Raw genomic sequence first — 14,171 nt, 5'->3', positions numbered from 1 at the left:
GAAACAGCTACCTGAAGCAGATAATGGCAGATAAACATATGTGGTGTAGTCCTAGTGCTCAATGCAAGAAGTACCTCCAACATACGACGAGGGTGAGATGTAGGTAAGAGGTAAAGTGCCAAATCAGTGGAATTGATTATGGGGAAAAAGAGAGACATAAAGGCTCAGCATGAACCAAAATGTCTGGAAAAGGAGGAAAAAAGAAAATAAACCAAAACCTTTGAAACATGTATAAAAAGGGGCTGAGGTAGACCTAGCAGACTTGACAGTAGAGGCCTGGGAAGGCCAATACAGAATCAGGTGGAGGAAAATTGTAAAAATAGACATCGTTCCGAACAAGTTCGGCAGTTTGAGGAGGAAGGCAAGCAACAGTGGGATAAGGTTGGCCAGATGCCGGACCCAGGGGTCCTACAAAAACGAAATTAATTGTAAGAAGTATAAAATATAAGTAATTAAGAAAATTAAAAAGTCATTATATTATAAAATTAAGTGTATATTGATAATAACATTTAGTAGATGGTATTTGTTGAATAAACAATATATCTAACCTACTTTATGATTTACCAGTAAGATAAATGACAGGTAAGCCTAAAATTACAAAGATACATGTGAAGCCTAATCCAACGTTGTAGTACAAAAGGATATCACTAAACGTTAATTAAAAAACCCTAACCTTACACGAAGTAGGTACAACTCTCACTAAAATTATGTTATTGAAATCAAATAACTACAAATAATAATAATATTAATATCAAAAATATTCAAAAAGCTACAAAAGTATAACAGCTTATCTGTCCAAAGTCAGTGGACCCAAATGTGTGGGCCACAAAACTCGAGGTCCAACTAAGGTCAACTCATATAACGATCAATTGCCCAATGTATTCAAGCTGACAATTCCTCGGTTGAGTACCAACACCTGAAGCCTAAGCAACTGAGCTAGAAGTAAATGATAACATTTTTGAAGTGGAAACATAAGCTTCGATGAAACCCCCTAAAAAAAATTAAGAACAGTAAAGGTAAGTTATCACTTAAAACAGGTAAAGTGATGTATAAAAGTTTATAAAACATCTCTACTTTGTATGAAATTAAAAAAAAAGAAACATGGGGAGAAAGCTTGAACAAAAAACGTCTTGACGATAGCACTGCCAAATGAGAAGTGATAGTTTGGTAGAATCAAATAGAGGGAGTCCCATATATCTGGAGGATGTGTCGCACTTCTATTGGTGGAGGGTTGTCGCATGATGATTTGCATGCAAGACACAGTTGAATCCCATTGATCTTGGGATACATGGGAGCTCAAGGCTTGTGGCATGAGAAATAAAATGTACATATAGAGGGCAGCACTGAACGAGAATAGATATTTATGTGATAGGAGGTAATGTATTCTATCAGAAATAATGTTTTCTTAAATATTAATGCAACTCCAATAATTAATTCCAATATAAATCCCAATCATTTGACATACAATGCAGCCATTGGTAGAGCTTATGGCTTGAAAATTATGTCACACACCTTTTCCAAGAAAGAAGTTCAGTGAGATTGTTCAATTATGTTAAGTCAAAATACACAACATTTTGAAGAAGATAATCTTCAATGCTCTCTTCAGAAGTAGAAAAATTTGCCCAACTGAGCTTTTAGGGCAAGAAACTGTACCTCAAACCAACGTAGAGCAATGTTATAGTCTATAGGTTAGCTAGGAAAAGAAATGTTCTGGCTCAGAAAAGTATTTTGATAAAGCTGTTAATAAAAAAAATCCATAAAGATCTGAGGTTGACTAAGGATCATAAGCTTTCAGCCTCACCTTAAAACCAACAACTGTTTTCATGAACCGGCATGAATTATAACAATCCCATCCAACCACATATTTGTCAAGCCCTATGATGCAGCTCCAATGGGGTTTTGTGCCTTTGGTTTACTTAAATGTGATCTTGAATGCCAATATCCAAGAACAGTGGCAGGTCTGTGCAAAGTCTGTCAATAATCTCATAATACTTTGAAGAAACTTGTTATAGTAGAAATTGCAGTTTCAGTCAAAGGCACGTAATCATAGCCATTCAACAGAACATGATTTAATTGACAATGGAGGAAGAAGTTCCAAGAGCATCACATGACATGGAATATCATTCATGTAAAGTACAATTATCCTCAGCAAATATACTTGTTTAACTGTATCTTCCATCAAACTATTCTTTTGTGAGAATGTGAAGGACATGATTTCAAAAGATATAGATAAATCAGGTTTGGGAATTTGGTGTCAGTTTCAAGATAACTGAAACATTAAAATTAAATTGACATATTCATTACTACAACAGTCACCTATATATAGGTACCTTAAATTCTATTTCCATGCCTGTACAGTTTTGTCCAGGAATGCACTCCATCAGCTGCTGGATGTGGGAATAGAGGGTTTGGGCAGGGACTTCAGTATATCCAGCAAGAACAGCATCCAAAACAGCATCATGAATAAAAATGTACTGATCTTCTGTCTGTACCATGTAGTTGCGTTGAGCTCTCAAACAAGTCACATGACCATATATGTCAACTGTATTCTCGTGCTTTAGTCTCTCCAACATAGAATCAATGACAATAAAACACCCAGTTCTTCCCACTCCTGCACTATAAGGAAAAAATGTGAATGGTAAAACAGTTTAAGTAATAAATGTTAAATTAAGGCTTTATACACATTCTAAGTAAAATTTAGTAAACCTAATTACTATTTCCTAGAATGGTAGTTATTGATGAGAAAAATTTTCTTTATAATAATGTTTTTTATAAAGCTCTATTTTCCTTTTTAGAATAATATTTATAATATTTTGTGTGAATGATCCTGAATTGCAAATATTTTTGTATTATGTATAAAAAGTTTTCATAGTTATCTCAAAAGATAAGTTTTTTTTATATTTTAAGTAACAATATATTGATGTTTATTAGAGAAAGAGAATTTTCTCAGTTTTCTAAATTACTCACTAGAGTGAAAGGTAATATTTTGCTTTACATCTTTACCTGCAATGCACAATCATAGGCCCAGCATTTGGTGGATTCATAGCTCTGACTCGTCGTAGAAAGACCAAGAAAGGTGTAGGATGATCAGGCACTCCATGATCAGGCCAAGCTGTAAACTGAAACTGACGTACCTCACGCCTCTCTGAGTAACCCATCTAATATAATCCAAGTATGATGAAGACAAAGTCAGTTCATGAAGTTAATCAAATATTATTTACTACAGCTATAGAGAAAAATAAAACTCTTCCTGATTTTTTGTTAGCCATTAAATGCAAAACTCTATAATGTGCTATCTGGGCTGTTCTGATTGCAGGGATCAAACCACAAATTCTAGTGTTATAAGCCCTCATGCTCACTGCTGAACCACCAAGGGCTTCTTCCTGCTATATTATGTTTTTATAAACTAATTTTTCAAATTTTTAATAATTGTTTCTTAACTATTCACTGTTCTAGCCAGTGTTTGTCAGTAACTTATATTTTCAATTAATAGTAAAAGCAACTAAAATTAAGAATCTAAACAATAACTGAAATTGGTACTAGAAGCAATGTATTACCAAAACTGTATTAGTTTGAGAAAAGCATTTTGTTTACACAAAACCTGGAATATGTATATGATTTGTGTTAAATCATATACAATGAAACATTGCTCACCCTTTGTAAAGTAAAAGTACGTATACAGTATGTTGCCAATTCTTGCACATCTTTCAAACTGATATGCATCACCCCATATGTTTCTGTGCCTCTGCTTGGCCAGTACTGGTCACACTATATAACAAAAATTCCATAATATTAACAATTAGAGATGGGAAAACTGATTTTAGAGCTCATCAGTCATATGAAATTTCAACTTTGAAATCAAATCCTAATTTTTAAAGTTCACTTAACAAATCTGAGGTTATTTTCCTGTGGGTACAAATTTAATGCTGTGGGAAATAAAGAAATTATTTATCAAATTAAGTGACTGAAGTTCAAATCAAAAATATAAAGAAACAATTGTTATAAAAAATGTTTAACTTATGATATTATAATATAATAATAATAATGCAACATTTCAGAAAATTATGATAATAACAGAAAAGTATTCATACAATCTTTGTGGAATCCTTACTTTAATTCTAGTTCTTTCTTCCAACTTTGTCATCATGACAATGGAAGCAGAATGTTGTTCCCATGCCATCCTCCAAAAGTCTCCAAATGTTTCTGGCAAAGGTCCCTGCGAAGCAATATAGGCATTCTGTTTCCGATATCCATTACAGTAATTGGAATTTATATAGTCAGAGCCTGGAATACCATCTAAGGGTTGTAGAACAACACGACTATGATCATATGCAATAACGTTAGCATACCGATTCTTAGGCTTGTTGACATCCAAGTTCGAATTCTCCCACGTAAATTGCTGTCCTGGTTCTATAGACTGAAAAGATTTATACATTGACTATTATGCATTTCAGTTGAATCTACATTTATAAATCCATATAATTAATAATGTAAATATATCATAAACATATTTATACATAAATCATTTTATCAAAAAAACACCAGTTAAGTGTTATTCAATATTTTATGCTCTTTCATCTCATCAATTTGATTCTGAGCAATTTATAGTAATTATACAGACCTCATATTCTTGTGAGAACTTGAGATTGTCATTTGCCTTGAGTCTTTCAATGTGATTGGACAACTCTGTAACTGGAATTGGGGGGTGATTCATCATTGCTGGGGTTTGATAGTTTAGTCTCCACATTTCTAAAGGGTCTGTTGGGTTGGTGGTAAACTCCCTGTCACTGGGATTCACAAGTAGTTTTGTTGTTGTTTCACCTATTGGAGTTTTACTCATCTGCCGTCGCCTGTTAGCAAATAAACATATGTGTTTTTTATTCTAAGCAAAAAATGCATAAAGTGACTGCTTAATTATATTCCAGAGAGCTATAACTAATTGACACTTTTCTAACAAAGAGGAAAAATGTTTCTAGCTCAAAATAGGTTACGAAGAAGACTGCTACAAACACATATAAGCCATTTTATGGCTCATTTTCAAATCTGAGGGCTTATAATGCTAAAAATTGAGTTTTGATACCAATGGTTGATATAACATAGATAGCTCATTGTGTAGCTTTGTGCTTAACAATAAACAAACAAAATACATAATTATTTTTAATAGTATAACATAATATATTTTTTACATAATTTAATAATGTATCTAAAATGAATCAGTATTTGTTTCTGTGTTTAATTATCTAAATATTGAGTAGACTTGTTAAAATATTTACAAATATTCTCTCTCTCTGAAGTTCTGAAGAAACTAGCTTACTAAATTACTAGAGTATCACACAACAGTTTAATACAATAAGCATTCAGAAAAAACAAGTTATCATCCTAAACTTATATGCTAATTAATGACACACTCAATTCCAATCATTGTATACGAATTGTATAAAAGTGAAGCTTTTACTAGCTATTAAAAAACACATCATACATCTCCACTTATTGTTTTGTAAATTCACTAGTTAACAAATCTATTTTCATATGTACATGTTTAGTAAAATAAGTCATGAGTCAAATAGCTAGCTTTATTTGTGTTGTTTCCATTATATATTTATAGACTAAGCAATTATTACCTAATAAACTCTAAATAAATGACTCATTAAACCAATGGCCAGTCTTTTCAGTTTACAAATAAGGAGTAAGCATTATATTAAAACTACATATGGCTTGTAAGCTAACACTCAATCTTTGCACTTCATATGCAAAACCTTAAAGGTATCATTAAGCACTAATATATTTCTGATTTTCAGAGTAATGACCAATCCTAGCATTTCAGAAATGAGGATTAAATATTTATTGATACTGTATATACCTATCAATTTCCAATTCTAAAAAAACTGATGTATCACTAAACTTTTATAAATATTTTTGCATTATTTTAGGCACACAACTATTACAAACTTTGAGATTAATAATAAATCTTGTTATCTAACATAGAAAAACTATGACATTTTAAGCACATCTAATGTTAACTTATAGACTAAATTGTAGACAATAATGATAAATCTGTCGAGTACCGTTTCATGATAAAGAAAATGATAACACAGGTGATAACATCTAATGTTAACTTATAGACTAAATTGTAGACAATAATGATAAATCTGTTGAGTACCGTTTCATGATAAAGAAAATGATAACACAGGTGATAACCAACACACAGGCAATAATAGGACCAATAATCCATAATATTCCTGACTGCTGGGTGTTATTGTAAACAATATTCACATCAGGATTATCTGTGTTAACAAAAGGTGGCTGGCCTGACTCTCCGGCTATCATATCTAAACTCAAACTTTCAGACAAAGGACTGCTGGTAAAGAGGTTCTGTAATGTAGAAAACATGGTTCCTTCAGTTCACATGCAAATGCATGGGATAAAATACACATATAAGTAAAGAGGCAAACCAATGAGATGTTTCTTAAAGAATTACAAAATATGACTAACTTTTTTTACCCAAATAAACTTGTATACCTTTCTTCATCTATCTATATTAAATATGGGTAGATAAAGAATGAAGAAAAAATAAAATAAAACATATGAAAAAATGTTGAAAGTTACCAGAATGCTCTTTATTTCTTATTATGAGTTGTTTCAAGCTGTATGTGCACTGGGGCTCAGATAAAAGTTTAGTTTGTGAATTCTTCTTTTCCTTTGAATAAAATTTTCTTTACTTTTAAGTATTCAGTAACAGTGGTGATGAGTGTTAATTCTTCATGTAGAAATACTTCTAATTCAGGTTTCATTTAAAACTTAGTACTTCCTTTACAAATATTTGTATATTTTCTACAGTGATGTATTCATTTCCACATGAAGTTAGAATACTTTTAATTAATCTATGTATTCTAAGCCATCAATAAAGCTTAATAAAAAACCTATATTTACAGTTCTTAAAAAAACATTAAAACATAGACATTAGTAAATGGCTTTACGAAGCAAACATGGCATTATCTGAATTACCTCCAGTGGTGTATCTACTACAGCTCTCACAAAAATCCTATATTTCTGTCCATGCTGTAAGCGCCGATTCAGGAATCCATTATAAATCTTGCCATCACCTAAAGGAAAATTCTGGGGCATATTTCGGCGTAAAAATTTGGCAGCTATGTAGGGTCCAACTTGATCAAGAGCAGTTTCATTAAGCTAGATATAAACAAAAAGATATTCAAAACATTAAATATAATACAATCAAGTAATATGAGTAGTTAAATAAAACAATATTCAAAATAAGTAGTTGGTAAGATGGTGTCCCTCTTAGAATGTACCATAAAATTTAAAATCACTATACAAGAAAAATACCAGTTAAACTTGAAATATATGTTTTTGGTGTAGTCAAAGGTTTGTACATTTTCTGGTATGGTAACTGATGGTTTTCCAGATCCAATTATATTCCTTAATTAGTTTTAATGTACTTATTTTACTTATCAAATTAATTCATGTTAATTATTGTTTGGTTATTAGAACTTCAATAGTTAATTGATATAATTAATTACCTATGAGCAGCAATTACACTGATTACTGTTATGTAAAGTAATTGATTAATCTATATGATTAAATTGATTACTACAAAAATACTCAACTAATCGAAATTATATTTTTAATTGTTACTGCTATTGATTATATCAATGATTGATTATTTGAGTGTTATGGAAATAATCAGCTAATAAAAATTTATATTTACTTTTGCTTATTCCAAATCATCTGAATATTACTATTATGTTTTTCTGTTCTTAAGTTCAAAGCTACATAATGGGCCATCTGTGTTCTGCTCAATTTTAGCCTCATAAATTTATATTTTATTTACTTCAAGTTTGTTCAGTTTTGGTTATTCAAGGGTCTCAAGCTTAATTCCCACTGCTTGCTCATGTATTATAGATTTTGGCAAATACCCAAGATAAGATGCAAGCGAATCACAAAACAATACTTTTATGCATTTTGGCTGAATTTCTATTAAATTAAAAAATAGAACTCACTTATAAATAAAAAATTATTTAAGCTACAGAAGCTTAGAACAAAGTTAGTTATTTATTAGCCAACTTTTGGTTTACACTTTCTAAATTAGCCATCTTAAAACGTTCTATAAATCTGCAATGCTCAATCCTAGTTGCCATTGGGGATTAGCTTGTCTCAAGAACTACAGTGTGTCTACTAAGCTTTGATGTTAGCCCTGAATAATGTACAGTATTCTTAGTTTCTTATTTATTTGATGGCTCTTTAACGTTCCCAATAAATGTGCATTATCTGTGTTAAAAACAATTTTGGAAAAATATAAAAGAGCAAGCAGGCTAACATGTGCCTCAATGCTGTTTAGTGTTAATATCTGAAGTTAAATTTTTTATGCCAGTATTGATATTATATTGACACTCAGTAGTGTCATTTAGTATCCTATTGATACCAGAAATGGTAGTACTGTCCACTACTATTAGAATATTGTTGTAAATACAAGAGGCTAATGTCAACAGCAATGATGAATACTTATTTGTATTACTATTGACCACTAAGTATATTATCAACTATAAATAATAGTATAATAAATCTGACTTAGTCATTGCCAGTGTTGATAAATGAAGTGAGGCTGGCTCATGGCACTGTTTGATCTGTTACTGACCTTACAACACCATTTTCTAAATGTAGCCTAAAGCTGTAGGTTCAAGAGTAAGACATTCAATTATAATTTAAATGGCCAGTAACTAAATAAGCATAAAGTTGTTTCCTTGAATTTTATTTAATGTAGTTGGATAATACTGATAATTTTATTGATTTATATAGTTGTTCACAGGAAAGTATTGATATCATACCTCTTTCTTCACAAAGGCAGAATGGAATCTTTAAAGTTTCTCTTAAAAAAGGAAATTTATTTCAAGATTGTTTTCTTACCTTTTCTATTTTATAAGTTTCTGGATTTTCTCTGGCTTGCTCTTCCGGTACAACCACTAAATAATAGTGACTTATCAGACCATATTCCTCTGAGGCTTGAGGTAGTATGACTTTAATTTCCTGGTCATTCTTGACACCTAAGTGATCTGGTTTGACCATTGGTCTTGGAGCTAAAAGCAATAAGTTTGCAACTGAGTACATTGCTTAGTCAGTATGCACATATTACAGAATATACTTAAGTTACAACCCAAGTTTTTTGATATAATTAAAGAAAAGAAAACTAATATTCCTTTTTAGACTTAACATGTTAAATCATATACATGTCAAATATAATTATGAAAGTACAATATGTGTGTAGGTTACACACATCAAATCACAGAACAGAAGTTTCTGTTTTTAGTTTTGTTCAACTGATATTATAAGAACTAGATCTTTATATCTATTAATTAGACAATATCAGAGCTTTAAACTTCTAGGAAACTCTTTGTTTAACAACTACTTATATCTAGAAACAGATTACTATATTTATATTTTAGGTTAACTCTTCATGAGATTTTAGAATTTGTAGATTATAAAAAATCAAAATATTCTAATAATGTATCACCAGTTCCTATCTAGTTCTTGCACACTCTTTCATGTGCAATTTTTTTAAATCAAAAAAGAAAAAGGCTTAGAATATAAAATAAATGAAGGTATGTTTATGAAGATCTATAGTGTTTTCCACAACTGAGAAATTGAATGAGAAAATAACTTCTCATGCCACTTTAATAACATAAGAAATGCATGCATATCCCCAATATTGAAATAATAAATATCTTATCTTTTCCAAAAGAGAAATGTCTGTACATACCAGCTCTGGCAGTTGTTACAGCTATTCTTGCAGGTGGACGATAAGATTTGTCAGGAGGTATAGCAGTAATGTTGACCTGATAAGTTGTAAAGGGCATAAGGTTGTCAATAGTAAAGTCTTTTAAGTCTTTATTAAAGTAGATGTCTTTAGGTGGAATTTTCAACTCCTGTAGCTGTCCTTGACTGTCAAAAAACTCCTTATGGGCACCATATGAAATCTGTTTAAGAAAAGAACACTTTATACAAGCTCAAAATGTAAAATAAAACCACCTAAGTTTTTACTTCAGTTTATAGTATCTACCAAATTCACAGAAGTTACAGATATATTCAAGTTACTAAAACTTGTATGTGAAGATTGTATGTTGCTGTGTTGACTTTCCTCTTCTGACCACAAAAATAGTAGAATTTACTGATTATGTAGAAAACATGCAAACAGAAGGGTTTCATGCCTAAATGTTTTTGATAACCTTAGTTAAATAAATTGGGTGATGGTGATGACCAACTTTGTAGCTTTGTTATGGTGACTGATTGAAACCTGAGGTGGTAATGGTTTTAAATAGAGAGATAATGTTTAGCCGAGTAGATAAATTTGAAGGTAATGAGTGATCGTGTATGTGAGAGGATAGTAATTATTCTAACTGTGAAGGTTTTGGTTGTATGGTTCTGTTGATAGCTTTCAGCAATAGCTAGGTTAATGTGTATGATTCATGACAGATAAGGAGAAAATGGAAAAGAAGTTAAAAATCACTTTCTTAACTTGCTTATATACAGGCACCCACACACATGTATAAATATATATATATATATATATATATATAATGTGTGTATGTACATATATGTCTATATGTGTTTGTGTGTGTAAAACTCATGCCAGCTATTATAATTCTCTTAAACTCCATATGCTGTATGGAAGGTTATATTTTGATAAAATGGGTGATAGTAATGGTTGGATTATGATAATACATAACTTGGTTTTTATGTTTATAACTCTTTAATATTCTGAATAAATATACATAATCTGCAACAATGCTTAATTGGGTAGGTTAAAAGGTAATGATAATGATTGTTAGTGGATATATTTCTGGTGGTCTAGGATCTAACTTCATACATTGCTATTTCTAATGAGTCTGACTGGATAGTTTGGACTGTGTTGATTACCCGATTATGTTGATTTTATTGAATAATCTAAAAAGATTGTACTGGTTCTGACTGGTTAGTACTATTGAAACAACTGCTTTTTTGTCCATCATAAAAGATTTAAGGTTAGGTAGTGAAGGTGAAAAGAGCAATCTAAAGTAGAACACTCAATTAAAAACTATGTTTAATACAAAAATTATAATTTATAATTTTCAAGTGAAACTTCCAGTATTAACTATAATGAAATTTGATTACCATGACACATTGTTTCTTGGATTGACCAATTAGGATGCTGAAAAAATGAAACTATTGGGAACTTTTTAAAATTAATCATAATAATGTTGCAGTTTAATCAAACAATGGTAAGATTTTGTTTTTTATGCTTTCATTACAAAATCTAGAATAAGAACAAAAAATTCAGTAATACCAAGCTTTCAATGCACAATAGAAGAACAATGTAAATACATTTTGTACATTTTATATGAGCAAGAATATTAAATATGTTAGTCATATAATTTTTACTTACTTTGTACTTGTATGGGTTTAGTTTGGAAGGATGTCGCCATGAAAGCTTCATACTGTGTGTTGTAATTCCATAAGCTTGAAGATGTGTTGGAACGTCTAGAGATCAAGTAACTTATAATCACATGAGAGTACTTTTACCCTAAAGTCATCAAAAACATTACAAGTAGAAATATATATTTTAGCTTACTTATAACACTATTGATCAAGAGCATTTATCAGTAAAAAAAGAAATCCCATGGTTTCTATTTATGTCAGTTGGATGATGGTGATGATATAGGTGTGATATTTACATGATTGTAATGGCTCAGTAGAAATAAGCTTTTATCGACCATTGAGAATTTACTTTTTTTAATCTCGGGCGTGTAAATTCTTTTGAAGACAAATTAATCTAAACTGGTTATGAGGAGCTAATCATCACTGAGCACAAGTTGATAAGTGTACATGTAACAAGGTACAATAATTATTATGCCATGCTTTCTTTAATTCTTTAACATATCTAATTTCTGACTGATCATTACAAATGTAAGTTTCTTATTATCATACCTTGGAAAACAATTAACTTCCGAATTTTAAAATTAAATATGAAAGTTGAGTATACCAGCATCTTTTGTAACTGATGCAAAAAAATTATGTAAGATGAAACTTTTGCATTTTATACATGAAGAATGTCAGAGTAATCCTGTATCTTAAACAGACTAAATAATGCATACTTTATCCTTTGTAATACTTCTAGTGGGCATTTATTTTATCATTCACACGTGTTAAAAATATGACAAAAGCAACAAATTAAATAAGAATTAAGGAGAAGATGCAAAAACGTTAAAAATCAGTTTCTTAACATGTTTATATATATTCACACACAATTTAATGACAATAAGGGACCTCTTGGTCCACTGAGGCTTTCCCAGTCACTAAAACTTAATATGAAAATAAAAACTCAAAGCCAACTCTCATAATTCCCTTAAACTCCCTTAAATTAACTATATCCACCATGTATAGCTGTCTTAGTTAAAAAGGATGCCTACCCTGCCAAAATTTATATTTGTGCCCTCTTGTCTTATCATTCTCACCATTAACTACAATAAAAAAGAAAGATAATGCATCAACACTATCAGTTAACAATCTTAAGAATCTCAATCAGATCCCCCTCTAACTCTTTCTTTTGTTCAAGAAAAACAAATTCAGATATCTTAACCTTTCCTTTTCCATCCCAGGTATGATGTCCTCATCTGAATCCTTTCTAACAATTCGATGTCCTTTCTAAGGTAAGAAGCCTAAGACAATATTCCAAATGTGGACTAACTAATGATCCATACAATTAAATTATAATCTCTTTAGACATGTATTACATCTTGTTTCCATTGACAAGTGTTCAGAATGAAGAATATTGCTTAAATCTTTTTTAGTAAAAAACTGAAGAAAAAGTAGTTTAATAACTTAGTTATCCAATAATCATCAGATATGAGCCTTTCTGTGTCATACATTAAAGGCCCTACTCCAATCCTAACATTTTTCTTACCCTTAATGTATTTAAAGAAATCCTTACTATTAATTTTTACATTTTCTGCCATCTTTTTCATACAGTTTTTAGATTTCTTAATTTACCATTTAACCCACTCTCTTGATAATCTCTAACTCTCTAAATATTCCATCATAACAGTCATCTTAAACTTCTTAAATCTATAATGCTTTTCTTTGATCTTATTCTTTATACTCTTATTTAATGTTAGATATATATATGACTGTTTTAATTTAAGTATAGTGCGAGTGTTAAATTTTGTTTTTTAGCAGTGAGAGCTTATTGCAGGTATGTTTACATAACTGTGTACAAATCATACATTGTGTAGTTCAATTGTAAATTGGTGTTTGTATTATTGCATCATGTTAATTGAATCTGCTAACTTTTTCTTGAGTATTATTATATCATAATATCTCATAGTATGTAGAAAATTCTAGACCTCAGTTGGGCTATGTATAAATATGCATCCAAAATGTAGTTCAAAGTAAGTAAGTAATACATAGTGAGAAATCTTTATGCTTACCTTGAGGAGTAACCTTGACAGTTATTATCTCAGAAAGCCTTCCCAAGCCCTGTCTAGTGTATGCTCCAACTCTGATAGAGTACTGACCATGAGTGTCAAGTCCAGTTAGTTCTGCTGACCAGGTAAGTGGAACTTTTTTTTTCCTCCACTGATCAAGATCCTCTCCAGCAGTTTGTGCATAAAGTACCTAGAATAAAGATCAAGTGATCATTACTGAATGCATATTATAAGTTCAGATTCAAGAACACAGGGTGGTATAATTAATGACCACAAAATACACAATAAAAAAAAAGTTTAGGTACCATCTAAAAATAACTTTTTACATTAAAGTTTTACCGTATGTAGGTTGATCTTTACCTAGAATTCCAATGTCAAATGATTATAAATTATAGTAGAGAACAGTATGAATGATGATTAATGAAAAGAGTTTAAATGTTTTGGACCTAAAAACAAAAAAGGTTGAAAGACTATTAAAGAAAGAAGTTTTAATGTTCAATACATAAAATATACAAGATAATTATTTATGAAAACAATTTAGAAATTCAGAACCTTTAATACATAGATTAAGATTTTAATCAATGTATTTTGAATATTCATGATATAGAATACAGAAGTTTTAATTATTATGACTTAGGACAAAGAGATTAAATGATTAAAAACAAATGTTCATATAAACTTAGAATACACAAATTGAGT

The 14,171-nt window shown here is 30.5% G+C and overlaps 1 protein-coding gene across 1 annotated transcript in view; it reads right to left on the bottom strand.

The window, feature by feature from the left end:
• The window catches only part of LOC106478396 (tyrosine-protein phosphatase Lar-like), a 298,391-nt gene that overhangs the window by 11,922 nt on the left and 272,298 nt on the right, over positions 1-14,171 (bottom strand). Inside the window, exons 18-28 of the mRNA XM_022381996.1 lie at positions 13,476-13,662; positions 11,435-11,529; positions 9,773-9,989; positions 8,923-9,092; positions 7,006-7,188; positions 6,161-6,372; positions 4,622-4,850; positions 4,112-4,417; positions 3,655-3,768; positions 3,004-3,158; positions 2,331-2,616 (exon numbers count right to left, since the gene is read on the bottom strand). Of these exons, the coding sequence (XP_022237704.1) occupies positions 2,331-2,616; positions 3,004-3,158; positions 3,655-3,768; positions 4,112-4,417; positions 4,622-4,850; positions 6,161-6,372; positions 7,006-7,188; positions 8,923-9,092; positions 9,773-9,989; positions 11,435-11,529; positions 13,476-13,662 (2,154 nt within the window). The remainder of the gene's footprint in view (positions 1-2,330; positions 2,617-3,003; positions 3,159-3,654; positions 3,769-4,111; positions 4,418-4,621; positions 4,851-6,160; positions 6,373-7,005; positions 7,189-8,922; positions 9,093-9,772; positions 9,990-11,434; positions 11,530-13,475; positions 13,663-14,171) is intronic.

Source organism: Limulus polyphemus, unplaced genomic scaffold (assembly GCF_000517525.1).
Source record: "Limulus polyphemus unplaced genomic scaffold, Limulus_polyphemus-2.1.2 Scaffold208, whole genome shotgun sequence".
NCBI lineage: Eukaryota > Metazoa > Arthropoda > Merostomata > Xiphosura > Limulidae > Limulus > Limulus polyphemus.
The sequence above is the reverse complement of the archived record's forward strand: the minus strand, read 5'-3'. Positions and strand labels throughout refer to the sequence as shown.